Source organism: Lithobates pipiens, unplaced genomic scaffold (assembly GCF_037356315.1).
Source record: "Lithobates pipiens isolate NorthernLeopardFrog02 unplaced genomic scaffold, aLitPip1_a1.2 Scaffold_16, whole genome shotgun sequence".
Lineage (NCBI taxonomy): Eukaryota > Metazoa > Chordata > Amphibia > Anura > Ranidae > Lithobates > Lithobates pipiens.
This window is the reverse complement of record NW_027507748.1, coordinates 151,462,344-151,477,982: the sequence shown is the minus strand read 5'-3', so window position 1 is coordinate 151,477,982 and position 15,639 is coordinate 151,462,344. Positions and strand designations below refer to the sequence as shown.

At 43.9% G+C, this 15,639-nt stretch overlaps 1 protein-coding gene across 1 annotated transcript in view; it reads left to right on the top strand.

The window, feature by feature from the left end:
• The first annotated feature begins 7,348 nt into the window (after positions 1–7,348).
• MLXIPL (MLX interacting protein like) overlaps positions 7,349–15,639 on the top strand; it is a 164,088-nt gene continuing 155,797 nt past the window's right edge. Inside the window, exon 1 of the mRNA XM_077480623.1 lies at positions 7,349–7,622. Within this exon, the coding sequence (XP_077336749.1) occupies positions 7,399–7,622 (224 nt within the window). The 5' untranslated portion in view covers positions 7,349–7,398. The remainder of the gene's footprint in view (positions 7,623–15,639) is intronic.

Sequence of the window (15,639 nt, the reverse complement as noted above, 5' to 3'; positions counted from 1 at the left end):
CAGATTTACAGCGACTGCACTTCCAAGTGCAATTTCAAGTGCACTTTGCACTTGTAGTGCAAAGTGGATTTGCCTTTCATAAATAACCCCCATAGTACAGTATAATTGCACTTTATGTTTATATAGACACATATATAGGGGGTTATTTACTAAAGGAAAATCCACTTTACACTGCAAGTGCACTTAAAGTAAAGTCGCTGTAGATCCGAGGGGGACATGCCAGGAAAATAAAAAACAGCATTTTAGCTTGCATATGATTGGATGATAAAATCAGCAGAGCTTCCACTCATTTCAGATCTACCCCTTAGATTTACAGCGACTGCACTTCCAAGTGCACTTTGCAGTGCAAAGTGGATTTCCCTTTTCGTAAATAACCCCCATAGTGTGCTAGCACATCCACTTTACCATATACACTATAAATATTTTATATATTTAATATATATTTAATAGAGGTAGAATATTGATAGGAAGGTGCTGGTATATATATATATATATATATATATATATATATATATATATATATATAAAATAATGATGAACCCATTGTTGTTGATTTTAAGAATGGTTCATGCAATTGTGAATTTTCTATAGATCTACGCTATTTTTTGTTTGTTTTCATTTCCTACTAGTGATTCACTAGGATTGAGTAGCAGCACTCTCAGCTGAAATCCACAATTATTCAGCAGGTTATTGGGCGCGAATTCCTTTTTTTTTCCTTTACTGAGTAAATACAGCTGGATAAAACAAAATTGTGTCTGTCTTCATTTCAGGCTGCAAAGCAACAAAAAATGTGATTATTTTAAAGGGTGGTGATTATTTTCTTTACCCACTGTAGGTGTTAATTTACTAAAGACAAATAGACTATTCACTTTACAAGAAAAGTTGCACTTTGCAAGGTAATTACCCCCAGAGCTTAGTGAATGAGGTGAAGTTCTGCTGACTTTTATCATCTAATCATGTGCAAATAAAAGTGCAGTTTGTTGTATTTTACTAGCACTTGATTTGATTGGGTAAACATTGCAATGTGAAATTACAACAAATTCATTAAGCTCTGGGGAAAATTCCCTTGCAAAGTGAACAGTCTATTTGCCATTAGTATTTCAATTCCTTAGGCTAAAAATAAATATGTGTAACCTTTTATTGAAAGTGGTATTAGACCCAAAAGCAAACATTTCTTATATTGCATATTATCAATTCTTAGATGTGATGGCTGCATTAGTTTACTTTTTCAGGTTTTCTTGCCTTTATTTTCAACTGGTGATCCAGTCAGTAAGTCTGTTTTTTTTTCCAAAAGAACAAGCTCTCCAGTAGAATGTATCAGTTACAAAGTTGAGGCAAACCATTTAACACTAGCGAGGTGCTTGCTTATAATGATCAGCTTTTATACATTAATGTAAAACCTTTTTCCCAAAAGGAAAAAAAAAAACTGTTTCCTGTAACTGAGCATAAAGTGTTAGCCAGAGTTTGACTTCATTTTGTAAGTATATTTAAATCTGCTAGTATATTTATATCCAAAGTTGCCACTGTGCTCCTTCATCCAAAGTGGAGGTACTCTAATAGATGAGGTATGTTACTGGCTAAAGAAAAGTAAGGCAGAGGAGTCAGATTAAACACCACATTCCAATTTTTTCTAGAACAAAAAGTAGAGGAGGGGGGTAACAAACCCTCGGGACTTTAAGGGTGTTCAAGATAGAAAAAGTGGGAAGACACAGTTACACAATCAATAAAATAAAATATTTTATCAGAAAGATAAAAAACATGAGGAAATTAAACCATCCATATCAAGAATTGTATGTTCCATGGAAAGGCATATATACAGACATTGCCACTCAACATGTTTCACTTTTTTAAGCCTCTTCAGGAGATTCTGGTGGAATGTATAATATGTTAAGGATAACAAAGAAGACAGGAATGAGACCTCATGTTGATTATTTTGATCAAATGAAAAAAACGAAAAAATCAATACTATAACATTGGCATAGCATCAGTATGCAGATAATCAAGAAATACAATAATGGTCATATGAAACAAGTGTAGAAAAATATATGTAAATGTGGGAGGGGATGAATCTTACCCAGGCTGCTTAGAACTGTATAATTTTCCATCTCAAATCACGTTTTTTTTATACAGTATTTATTGATTATCTGCATACTGATGCTATACCAATGTTATAGTATTGATTTTTTCATTTTTTTTTGTTTGATCAAAACAATCAACATGAGGTCTCATTCCTGTCTTCTTTGTTTCCCTTAACATATTATACATTCCACCAGAATCTTCTGAAGAAGCTTAAAAAAGTGAAACATGTTGAGTGGCAATGTCTTTATATATGCCTTTCAATGGAACATACAATTCTTGATATGGATGGTTTAACTTCCTTGTGTTTTTTTATCTTTGCAATAAAATATTTAATTGTATTGATTGTATAACTGTGTCTTCACTCTTTTCCTATCTTGAACACCCTTAAAATCCCAGGGTTTGTTACCCCCCTCCCCTACTTCATGTGTTACTGGCTGTTTTACCAGTTGAAAACAGAGGAAAAAAGGCCTAAAAAAGAAAACTAGTGCAGCCACCACTTCTAATGCTCGGTAAGCGGCAATATATTACATTTTTGGCTTCATACCCCTTTAAAGCGACCTTGAAAAATAAAGCAGGTTCCCCTGTATAGGAGAGATATTATGCTTACCTGTCCTGCTGTCCATGCAGCCGTCTTCACTCTCTTCGAAAGCTAAGGTGCCTAGAGAATTCTTTTTCAGCTAACACATTTTCCAGAGTCTTGAATTCCCTGGCCCACAGTGGTTCCTTGCATTTGGCCCCAACATCACCACTGTATCCTTCAGAGATGTAGGGATTGGAGGACTGAACCACTGAGCGCTGCAGGGGTCACTTGAGATTAGTAGTTTGGGGACTTCAGCAGACAATTTCTATCATCCTTGAAGCAATGACCAACACTGGTGACAGGAGGTAAGTAGGCATTTACTTTCCTCTGCATAGGGATATTGTGTTATTTTGTGCTTAAAGTTGTTTTACACCTAAGACATAAAATATGAACAAAAAGCATATCCCTCTATAGTGTGTACTTGCCTCAATTAAGAGCACTAGGTGTCATTTCTGTCTGCTGCTCTGTTCCTCTGCTGTCAGGATGAACTACTTCTGACAAGTTTTCCTGACACCAAAAGAACAATTGTGACAGGGGAGGGAGCTTCAGCTGATTGACAGCCTCAGCTCTGTTCCTGTGTGCTGTGTGAAAGAGGGGTGTGTCCCTTCCCTCCAATCAGCATGAGCTCTGCAGAGTGTAACTTCAGCTCTCCACCCCCTTTTTTTCTGACCTCTCACACAAGATTTATAAAGCAGCACTTTGAACTGATGCAGAGAAGATACGATTGCAGATAAACATGTACAACTTATGTAGGAGGATGTGCTTTATCTCTGTGTATCACCTCAGGTCAGTCACTTCACTGGGTATATGTAAGGATTTACAGCCACTTTAAAGGCATAGTTCACCTTTGTGACCATGTTTCACCCCTATTTAGGGTGTGACATAAAACATGATCACACTTCCCAACCCCAATCTTAATGCATTCTATGCATTAAAGTAGAACTATAGGCAAACATTTTTTTTGGCATTTTGGATAGAACAGGGGAGGGTTATAACCCCTGTCAGATTTTTTTTTCTCCATCTGTGTCCCATTTCAGAGATTTCCTTTCACTTCCTGTCCCATAGCCAAACAGAAAGTGAGAGGAAATCCCTGCAAATTAAGGGAATTCCATGGGGAACCCCTGGTCACCAAAATCAGTGTCCCCATTGGAAGATTTCACCTAACCCGAAATTTGGGATTTTCTTTTACTTTCACTTTCAATTCAGGAGAAATAGAGAGGGTGGATCTCTCTAATGGACACACAGACAAAAATAAAAACTGACAGGTTTTCTAATCCCATTCCACTCTATCCAAAGTTAAAACAAAGTTTTGCCTTTAGTTATACTTTAACCACTTCAGCCTGGGAAGGATTTACCCCCTTAATGACCATTGCGCTGTCGTGCGAGGCTGTACCCCAAAAAAATTGATGTTCTTTTTTTCCCCACAAACAGAGCTTTCTTTTTGGTGGTATTTGATCACCTCTGCAGTTTTTTTGTTTTTTTTAAAAAAACAATATTTTTTACTGTTCGCTATAATAAATATCCAAAAAATAAAAGTGAAAAAAATGAATTGCTTCATCCATTTAGGCCAATATGTATTCTACTACATATTTTTGGTAAAAAAAATCGTAATAAGCATATATTAATTGGTTTGCACAAAAGTTATAGCATCTATAAAATAGGGAATAGATTTATGGCATTTTTATTATTATATATTTTTTTTACTAGTAATGGCGGTAATCTGCGATTTTTAGTGGGACAATGACATTGCAGCGGACAGATCTGACACTTTTTGGGACCGCTGACATTTATAAAGTGATCAGAGCTGTAAAAATGCACTGGCAGGGAAGGGGTTAACACTAGGGGGCAATCAAGGGGATAAGTGTTCCCTAGGGAGGTGTTTCTAACTGTGGGGGGGAGGGGACTGACTGGGAGTACAGAATGGTGATCTGTTTGTTTACATTCCCCATTCTGCCTCTCTGAGGAGCGATTGCGGGTGGCCAGCAGACAGCGTGGGCGCCGGACACGCACATCAGCTCTTAAAGGAACCGCCATACCAGTTGCGATTTGCTCAGGGGCTAGGTCCACACCCCACACTATATAAAGCTGTTGATGGGGACAAGAGTCTCTTCCCAACAACCCTGGGGCTGTGGTTGTTGGTAGGGATGATCCTATGATATATTGGATCATTTTGTGGAGCACTTAGGATCGATTTTTGTGATATAATCAAATTTGGGTCAAATATTTATTAATTTTTTATGCATTTTTGAGAGAAATAAATATTTTTGATATCATTTATTAGTTACATGTCTTATGTGTCCCGCCGATGCCTATAGCTACTATTTTTCCTGTTGTTTGGGCGCTACCCTCTGTAGTGGGGCACAAGAATAGGAGAAAAATCGTTTTCGTTTGTGGTTGTTGGGGTCGGCGCGTGGGGAGTTTATAGAAATCTGGAAGCCCCCTTTTAACAAGGGGATCCTTTGATCCCGGCCCCCCTATGTGAATGGGTATCGGGTACATTGTATCCCTACCCATTAGCCAAAAAACTGTCAAAAAGTAAAAACCACAACGGACAGTTTTTGACAATTCCTTCATTTAAAAAATAAAAAAAATAAAAGTGCCTGGCAATGTCCATCCATCTTCAATCACGTCGCCTGATGGACCCCAAAAATAGAAAAAATTCAAAAAGCTCTGCCTCAATGGGAGTCCTGCGAGGCACTGCTGTCTCTTGGCTTCGACAGCTGTTATATAGGCCAGAGCAGGGCCACCCGGTGACGTAACCGAGTGACCCACCCCCTTCTGATGTCATGTAATGTCAACAGGTGGCCCCACCCTTGCCTATATAAGAGCTGTCTAAGCGAAAAGACAGCAGTCCAGAGGCCTTCCATGCAGACAAAGCTTTTTTATTTTTTTCTATTTTTCAAGTCCATCGGGCGGCGTGATTGAAGATGGATGGACATCGTTTTTTTTTTTCTTTTTTAATAAAGGAATTGTCAAAAGCTGTCTGTTGTGGTTTTTACTTTTTGAAACTTTTTTTGGTGAACGGGTAGGGGTACAATGTACAAAAACCCATTCACATGGAAGGGGGCAGTCCCCTTGTTAAAGGAGGCTTCCAGATTCTGATAAGCCCCCTGCCCGCAGACCCCGACAACCACAGCCCAGGGTTGTTAGGAAGAGGCTCTTGTGCCCATCTACATGGGGACAAGGTGCTTTGGGTTGGGGGCATCTGACCCAAGGCACCCACCATTTTTTTCCTTGATTTTTTCATCTATATTGCCAGGAGTCGGCAAAGACATGACAGCCGTGAGCAAATCTAAATGACATTTTTTCCTTTAGAAATGTCATTATTGCTGTGACATGTTCTACACATTGCACAGATGCGCCACTTTACAGGCAGACTAAAGGGACCCCCGGGCACGATAGTTAAAGGGATATTTTATTTTTATTGTTTCACTTTAGGCATTAATAAAATCACTGCTCCAGAAAAAACAATAGTTTTAAAGACTTTTTTTTACATTGATACATTTCCCTTGGGGCAGTACTCGGGTCCCCATGCACTTTTTATGGCAATAACTTCCATATATGCCTTTAAAATTAGCACTTTAGATTTTTTTTCATATTTGTATCCCATAGGCTTTGATAGGGTTTGCATGTTTGCTAGAACTTTTTGCCTGTTCACAGTGTACTGGTGTGAACCGAACCGGAAGGTGTTCGGCTCATTCCTAGTGACTACAATTCCTATCTTCCTCAGCATCACCACACTTGTAGTCCATTGTTTGCTTCCTCCAGCCCCACAACATAAAGTCCTTACCTCCTGCAGCTAGGATATGAACAATGCAGGACATTGCACCCTCAGTGTACTGATTGCACTTGCAATACTCTTCAGGTTTCAGTGCAAAAATGTAATAATACACATTTTTTCATTTCATCAAAAAAAAAATGTAATACATGAGCCTACATGTATTACATTTTTGCAATAGGTAGACCATGGGGTTAATTTACAAAAGGAAAATAGACTTTGCAAGGGAAATTGCACGTTGCAAGTGACTTTGCCCCAGAGTTTAGTGAGGTAACTTCCATGATCCAATCACATGCAAACAAAAATGCTTTTTTTTTTTCCCTTGCACGTGATTGGATGTTCTTTGCAAAGTGAAACTTCACCACATTCACTAAGCTTGGGGGCAAATTTCCTTGCAAAGTAAATGGTGTGTTTGCCTGTATTAAATCAACTTCTATGCCCAGAATGGTCCCTTTGCCAGGCTTCCCCTGAATCCAAGCTGACTGTATTGAGGTGTCTGGAAATCTGAACACCCATTTATGTAACACCTTGTTTATTATGAGAGCTGAAGACACAAGACACGCCCATGTATAAATATTTAGCCAGCAAAGTGTTACAAGAAGTTCATCGATCAGAAAGTTATAATAATAAAGTTATGTAGGTAGGTGGTAAGGACAATAGAGTCTCCACACTGTGCGATGCCACCCTCCCTCCTTCCAGGGTGCCCTACCTGTAAAGCACTGCAAGGGGCTGCCATGCCAGAAGCATACAACCCTCACCTGACAGAGGGGCGTGCCTTACGTTAATAAACTTGGAAAGGGCGTGGTTATGCAGATAGTGCGCCTAGTGTTCACTGGTGATTGGAGAACGCTTGCAGTCCTTAGTTCCTCTCTTGTTATAATTGGCGTGTACCTGATAGGGGCGTGTCTTCGCTGCCCCGGTGTCCCCCTCTGGCTGTCATTTCCTCGGGTGTGCGGGCAACATGGCAAGCGGCGGCTCTGGACAGATCCCGGGGGCCGCACCGGACTCCGACTCCGACTCGGATACCGAGGGGCTCCGTCCCCGGCTGCAGGTCATCCACAGCGGCCACTTCATGGTCTCCTCACCCCACCGGGGCAAAGAAGCCGAGGGTCTGGGCAAGGTCCCAGCCAGCAGCATCGATCCCACGCTGACCCGACTGTTCGAGTGTATGAGCCTGGCATACAGGTGAGCCCTGACTGTGCACGACCTGACAGCTGTCCCTGATTTCTACAGTCCCAGGAAGTGTCCCTGATCTTCCACACTGACCATCTGCACTGCACCCCCCTCTACCCTCTTCTACCCCATACACGATCATCCCATCTGTGCACTGCAACCCCCTCTACCCTCTTCTACCCTATACATGATCCCTTCTACCCTATACATGATCATCATCCCATCCGCACTGCACCCCCCTCTACCCTCTTCTACCCTATACATGATCCCTTCTACCCTATACATGATCATCATCCCATCTGCACTACACCCCCTCTACCCTCTTCTACCCTATACATGATCCCTTCTACCCTATACATGATCCCTTCTACCCTATACATGATCCCTTCTACCCTATACATGATCATCATCCCATCTGCACTGCACCCCCCTCTACCATCTTCTACCCTATACATGATCCCTTCTACCCTATACATGACCCCTTCTACCCTATACATGATCATCATCCCATCTGCACTGCACCCCCCTCTACCCTCTTCTACCCTATATGTGATCCCTTCTACACTATACATGATTCCTTCTACCCTCTACACGATCATCATCCGATCTGCACTACAACCCCCTCTATCTACCCTCTTCTACCCCATACGTGATCCCTTCTACCCTCTGCATGATCATCATCCCATCTGCACTACAATCCCCTCTATCCTCTTCTACCCCATACACGATCCCTTTTACCCCATACACGATCCCTGATCCCTTCTACCCCATACACGATCCCTTCTACCCTCTACACGATCATCATCCCATCTGCACTACAATCCCCTTCTACCTTCTTCTGCCCTTTACATGATCCCTTCTACCCTATACATGATCATCATCCCATCTGCATTACAATCCCCTTCTACCCAATACATGATCCCTTCTACCCTATACATGATGCTCATCCCATCTGCACTACAATCCCCTTCTACCCTCTTCTACGCTATACATGATCATCATTCCATCTGCACTACAATCCCCTCTACCCTCTTCTACCCTATACATGATCATCATCATCCCATCTGCTCTACAATCCCCTCTACCCTATACATGATCATCCCATCTGCACTACAATCCCCTCGACCCTATACATGATAATCCCATCTGCACTACAATCCCCTTCTACCCCATACATGATCCCTTCTACCCTATACATCATCATCACCCCATCTGCACTACAACCCCCTCTACCCTCTTCTAGACTATATATGTTCCCCTCTACATGATCATCATCCCATCTGCACTACAATCCCCTCTATCCTCTTCTACCCTATACATGATCCCTTCTACCCTATACATCATCATCCCATCTGCACTATAATCCTCCTCTACCCTCTTCTACCCTATACATGATCATTACATCCGCACTACAATCTCCTCTACCCTCTCCTACCCCATACATGTTCCCTTCTACCCGATACATGATCCCTTCTACCCCATACATGATCATCATGCCATCTGCACTACAATCCTCTCTACCCTCTTCTACCCTATACATGATCCCTTCTACCCTATACATGATCATCATCCCATCTGCACTACAATCCCCTCTACATGATCATCCCATCTGCACTACAATCCCCTTTTACCCTCTTCTACCCTATACATGATCATTACATCTGCACTACAATCCCCTCTACCCTCTTACCCTATACATGATCCCTTCTACCCTATACATGATCATCATCCCATCTGCACTACAATCCCCCCTACCCTCTTCTACCCTATACATCATCATCCCATCTGCACTACCATCCCCTTCTACCCTCTTCTACCCCATACATGATCATCTCATCTGCACTACAATCCCCTTCTACCCTCTTCTACCCCATACATGATCATCTCATCTGCACTACAATCCCCTTCTACCTTCTTCTACCCTATAAATGATCATCGTCCCATCTGCACTACAATCCCCTTCTACCCTCTTCTACCCTATACATCAGGGGTGCCCAACCTTTTGAAGAGCGAGGGCCACTTAAGCGACTTTGTAACCGGTCGTGGGCCACAATGAGCACAGCAGGCAGATGATGGGTCCGTGCAGAGCGGACACAGCCCACACTACTCTATGGGTCATCCGATCCGATCTGCCCTGACGGAAGGGAATTGATCCTCTTCTGTTTATTTTTTAGCGATCAGATTGGAGGTAAATCTGTTTACATCTGCCGTTTCATAGAGGTGAATGGAGGGTTCAATTGAGTTGGCCCGGTTGTGTGAAAGGGGCCGTTCACACGAATGCAGGGCAGTGCGCCTGTGTCTTTCCTGCGGGTTAGCTACACTTTTCCATAGACTTCTATTATATCCTGCAAGTGTGGTGCACTTTCTGAAGGCTTGCCAAACCCAAAGGTAATTGGGATGAGCTCAGGCGTGTTCACATGGAACACGTGCAGAAACCCGCCAGGAAGTCGGCGCAGCACTGTGCTAATCACAGGCAGTGAGACATTGGCCGATCTCTGCAGCCGCACATCGGGCCAATGTCTCACTGCCTGTGATTAGCGCAGCGCTGTGCCGACTTCCTGCCGGGCTCTACACGTGGACCATGCGAACACGCCTGAGCTCATCCCTACAGGTAATAACAGGAGCCTATGCCTCAGTGCAGGTAACCTGAAGGTGCACTGCATCTGCGGGTCAGTTTGAAAGCAACCCATTAACCACTGTGCAGATATTTTAGTGATAAACTGACCTTTAGTAACAGTCTTCCATTCAGATATCACCTGCTGTTGCTGTCCCTGGCAGAGTGCATTTGGTATCACTCCGCCTGTGGGAAGATACGGCACTATACAGGAAACATCAGCTAATACAGCTCTGCTCCACAGCTGCTTGCTTTGCCAGCTTCATTAACAACACAGATGCTCTGGGATGGAGGGTCTGCAACCTATGATCTGGGCTTGCCAATCTGCCTTCCCACAGAGGGAAGTCGCGGGCCACCTCAGAGGGCTCCGCGGGCCAATGGTTGGGCACCCCTGCTATACATAATCATCATCCCATCTGCACTACAATCCCCTCCTACCCTATATATGATCCCTTCTACCCCATACATGATCATCCCATCTGCACTACAATCCTCTTCTACCCTATACATCATCATCCCATCTGCACTACAATCCCCTTCTACCCTCTTCATGATCATCATCCCATCTGCACTACAATCCCCTCTACCCTCTTCTACCCTATACATTATCATCATCATCCCATCTGCACTACAATCCCCTTCTACCCCATACATGATCATCATCCCATCTGCACTACAATCCCCTTCTACCCTATACATGATAATCATCCCATCTGCACTACAATCCCCTTCTACCCTCTTCTACCCTTTAAATGATCATCCCATCTGCACTACAATCCCCTTCTACCCTATACATCATCATCATCCCATCTGCACTACAATCCCCCTCTAGCCTATACATCCTCATCCCAGCTGCACTATAATCCCCTCAACCCTCTTCTACCCTATACATGATCATCCTCCCATCTGCGCTACAATCCCCTTCTACCCTATACATCATCATCATCATCATCATCATCATCATCATCATCATCATCATCCCATCCGCACTACAAGCCCCTCTACCCTCTTCTACCCTGTACATATTATCTGCATTGCAATCCCCTTCTACCCTACACATTATCATCATTCCATCTGCACTGCAATTCCCTTCTACCCTATACATCATCATCCCATCTTCTCATGGATGGGGAGGGAGAAATGGGACAAGTACCCTGTGCCCCCTGCCAGAAGGATCTCCCACACCATACAAAAAATAATCAAATGGTTTACTTTATTAAAAGTTACGTTGGGAAGCAATATTGTACCTGTAGTTATACGTAAAATATTTAACTTTGGTTTATTTTTATTTTATTTGATTTACGTATCGATTCCGAATAAATCTTGGTGGCGCAAGCAAACCATGCATAAAGTCCTTACACCGAAAACTGTTCTTGCCTCCCGCCGGCCCTTTAAAGGGTTCTGAACAACGGGAAGCAAAGATCCTGCTACTGTGACCCCTCTGTCTGTCACAGCAAAACTGAACGACTTTCAGATCAGGGGTACTGCTGTCTGAAACCGCTCTCATGCCTAGTACTCACAAGAAAATCAGGCGAAAAATACAGATTTTGGAGCGATCGTAAAATAATCTGATCGTTAGTACACAGCCTTCGAGAGCCAATCACGACAGTGCGTGCAAAATTATCCGATGGGACAAAAGCGAAAATTGTACAATACGAGACTAGCATGCAAATAAAAAAAAAACGGACGATCAATCGTCCAATACACTCATCATGTGTACTAGGCATAACAACCAGGTTCTATCGAACGGTCATGCTGGAAAACCAGAATTTGATCACTGCTCGAAGCCAATGGCTGAAAGCACTGATCTGTGTATTCTGGCAGGGGGTAAGTCCCCCTGTCAGAATACATTAGCGCGGCAGGAGAGATCCTCTAATCACACATTGTGTTGGTTCTGTGGATGTTTTTTTTTTTTTTTTCACCCACCCCGCTGACACACATACAGTATGCGTTAGGTGGCAGACAAGAGGTTAAGGAAGGTAACCTTTAGCTGTGTATGTTTGTGAGACCGCCTAATGATGTTGTATCATACATATTGTAAAATGTGTGACTGTCATTGAGAAAGTAAACATACTCCATTGTTATCGATCAGTTAGTGATTAAGGCTAGGTTCACACTATTGCGATGCGGGAACGCCGCGAATCCGCGGCGTTTTCCCGCATCGCTCACCTCCCGCCGGCAGTTCACACTGCCCTATGCGGACGGCTGGGGGTGTCAATGTTATGTTAATGACACCCCCAGATCCGTCGGCATATCGCAGTGCGATCTGCCGACTCGCACAGGAATCGGATCGCATGGTGTGAACCCCCATGCGATCCGATTCCGTTGCGGACCCAAAAAAGGGTCCTGTGCGAGTTTGCTGCGGGACCGCTGCGAGTTCAGCCATACTATCTGTATGGCTGAACTCGCAGTGCTACGGAGATCGGATGTGATTTGCTGTGCGAATCACATCCGGTTCTCCCCCCGCAGCGGTGTGAACCCAGCCTAAAAGTCAATTACGGAAGAATTTCTGTACAGACGTAGGTCCAGTATTGTCAGGCTATGCCAACCTCTCTGATTTGTTTTTACAGTGCCTTGAAAGAGTATTCATACCTGAGATTTTCCACATTTTGTCATGTTACAACCAAAAACATAAATGTATTTTATTGGGATTTTATGTGTAATTTTATTCTCAGTATAGATACAGCTGTTCTATGAGGTTTGTTAGAGAACCGTAGTGAACAAACAGAATCATGAAGGCCAAGGAACACACCAGACAGGTCAGGGATAAAGTTGTGGAGAAGTTTAAAGCAGGGTTAGGTTATATAAAAAAAAAAAATCCCAAGCTTTGAACATCTCACACACTGTTCAATCCATCATCTGAAATGGGAAAGAGTATGGCACAACTTCAAACCTACCAAGACATGGCCGTCCACCTAAACTGACATGCTGGGCAGGGAGAGCATTCATTAGAGAAGCAGCCAAGAGGCCCATTGTAACTCTGGAGAAGCTGCAGATATCCACATCTCAGGCAGGAGAATCTGTCCACAGGACAACTACCGTATATACTCGAGTATAGGCCGACCCGAGTATAAGCCGAGGCCCCCAATTTACCCCCAAAAAACTGGAAAACTTATTGACTCGTGTATAAGCCGAGGGTGAGACATGGCTGTCCATCCCTGTGTGTCCGTCCATCCCTGTGTGTGTGTCCGTCCATCCATCCCTGTGTGTGTGTCCATCCATCCATCCATCCCTGTGTGTGTATCCATCCATCCATCCATCCATCCCTGTGTGTGTGTGTGTGTGTGTGTGTGTGTATCCATCCATCCATCCCTGTGTGTGTGTGTGTGTGTGTATCCATCCATCCATCCATCCATCCCTGTGTGTGTGTGTGTGTGTGTGTATCCATCCATCCATCCATCCATCCCTGTGTGTGTGTGTGTGTGTGTGTGTGTGTGTGTCCGTGCAGCCTTGTGTGTGTGTCCAGCCTACCTGTGTCCCAAGCCTCCGTCCCGAGCCGCCGTCGTCCCGAGCCTCCTCCGTCCCGTGCCGTGCCTCCTCCGTCCCGTGCCTCCTCCGTCCCGTGCCGTGCCTCCTCCGTCCCGTGTCTCCTCCGTCCCGTGCCGTGCCGTGCCTCCTCCGTCCCGTGCCGATGGATCGCCGCTCTTCTCGGCGGCCATTCTACAATTCAAAATTCCGCCTCCGCCTGTGATAGGCGGAACACTCAATTTCCCAGCAGCCTGTGTTCCGCCTATCACAGACATCCTCTCATACTCGTCCGTAGTATGAGAATGAGCGGATGTCCGTGATAGGCGGAACACTGACTGCTGGGAAATTCAGTGTTCCGCCTATCACAGGCGGAGGCGGAGAAGGAGGCGCGGCTTTTGAAAATTAATGTCCGCCGTCTGTCTGCTCGATACGCTGATCGAGCAGTCAGACAGCGGCGACTCGAGTATAAGCCGAGGGGGCACTTTCAGCCTCAAAAAAGAGGCTGAAAATCTCGGCTTATACTCGAGTATATACGGTATTAGTCGTGCACTCCACAAATAGGGCTTTTATGGAAGAGTGGCAAGAAGAAAGTCATTGTTAAAAGAAAGTCATAAGAAGTCCCAATTGCAGTTTGTGAGAAGCCATGTGGGGGACACAACAAACATGTGGAAGAAGGTACTCTGATCAGATGAGACCAAAATGGAACTTTTTGGCCTAAAGGCAAAATGCTATGTGTGGCAGAAAACTAACACTGCACATCACCCTGAACACACCATCCCCACCGTGAAACATGGTGATGGCAGCATCATGTTGTGGGGATTTATTTTCCTCAGCAGGGACAGGGAAGCTGGTCAGAGTTGATGGGAAGATGGATGGCGCCAAAAACAGGGCAATCTTAGAAGAAAACTTGTCTGCAAATAAGTTGAGACTGTGGCGGAGGTTCACCTTCCAGCAGGACAATGACCCTAAGGCCGCGTACACACGGGCAGACTGTTCGCCCAACTTTGTTCGTCAAACAGTTTGACAAACAGTCCGCTCAAAATTAGCATGAACGGACTTGACCACACACGACAAACGAACAGTCCGCTGAAAACTTGCGCGATGACGTGAACGGCACGTACGACGGGACGAGAGATTCGAAGTCCTATACACTGCAATGCAACCTTCGGCGTGTAAATCCTTTCTGAGCATGCGCGGAACTTAGTTTGACGAACAAGCCTACACATGAGCGGACTGTCCGCTCAAACCAAGTTTCAGCGGACAGTCTTACGGAAATTCCGAAAAACTTTGTTCGTCAGACTGTCCGCTGAAGCCCACACACGAGCGGACTGTCCGCTGAAACACTGTTCAGCGGACAAAGTTGGACGAACAGTCCGCCCGTGGGTACGCGGCCTAAACATACAGCCAGAGCTACAATGGAATGGTTTAGATCAAAGCATATTCATGTGTAAGACTGGTCTAGTCAAAGCCCAGACCTAAATCCAATTGAGAATATGTGGCAAGACTTAAATTGCTGTTCACAGAGGCTCTCCATCCAGTCTGACAGAGCTTGAGCTATTTTGCAAAGAATGGGAAAAAATGTCACTCTCTAGATGTGCAAAGCTGGTAGAGACATCCCCAAAAAGACTTGCAGCTGTAATTGCAGGGAATGGTGGTTCTACAAAGTATTGACTCAGGGGGGCTGAATACAAATGCACCCCACACTTTTCACTAATTTATTTGTAAAAAAAAAATGTGAAAACCATTTATCATTTTTCTTCCACGCCACAATTTTATGTGCCACTTTGTGTTGGTCTATCACATAAAATCCCAATAAAATACATTTACGTTTTTAGTTGTAACATGACAAAATGTAGAAAATTTCAAGGGGTATGAATACTTTTCAAGGCACTATATGTGGATTTTGGATGTAAAACGACTTGCATAATTGCATAGTTCAGTGGTTTT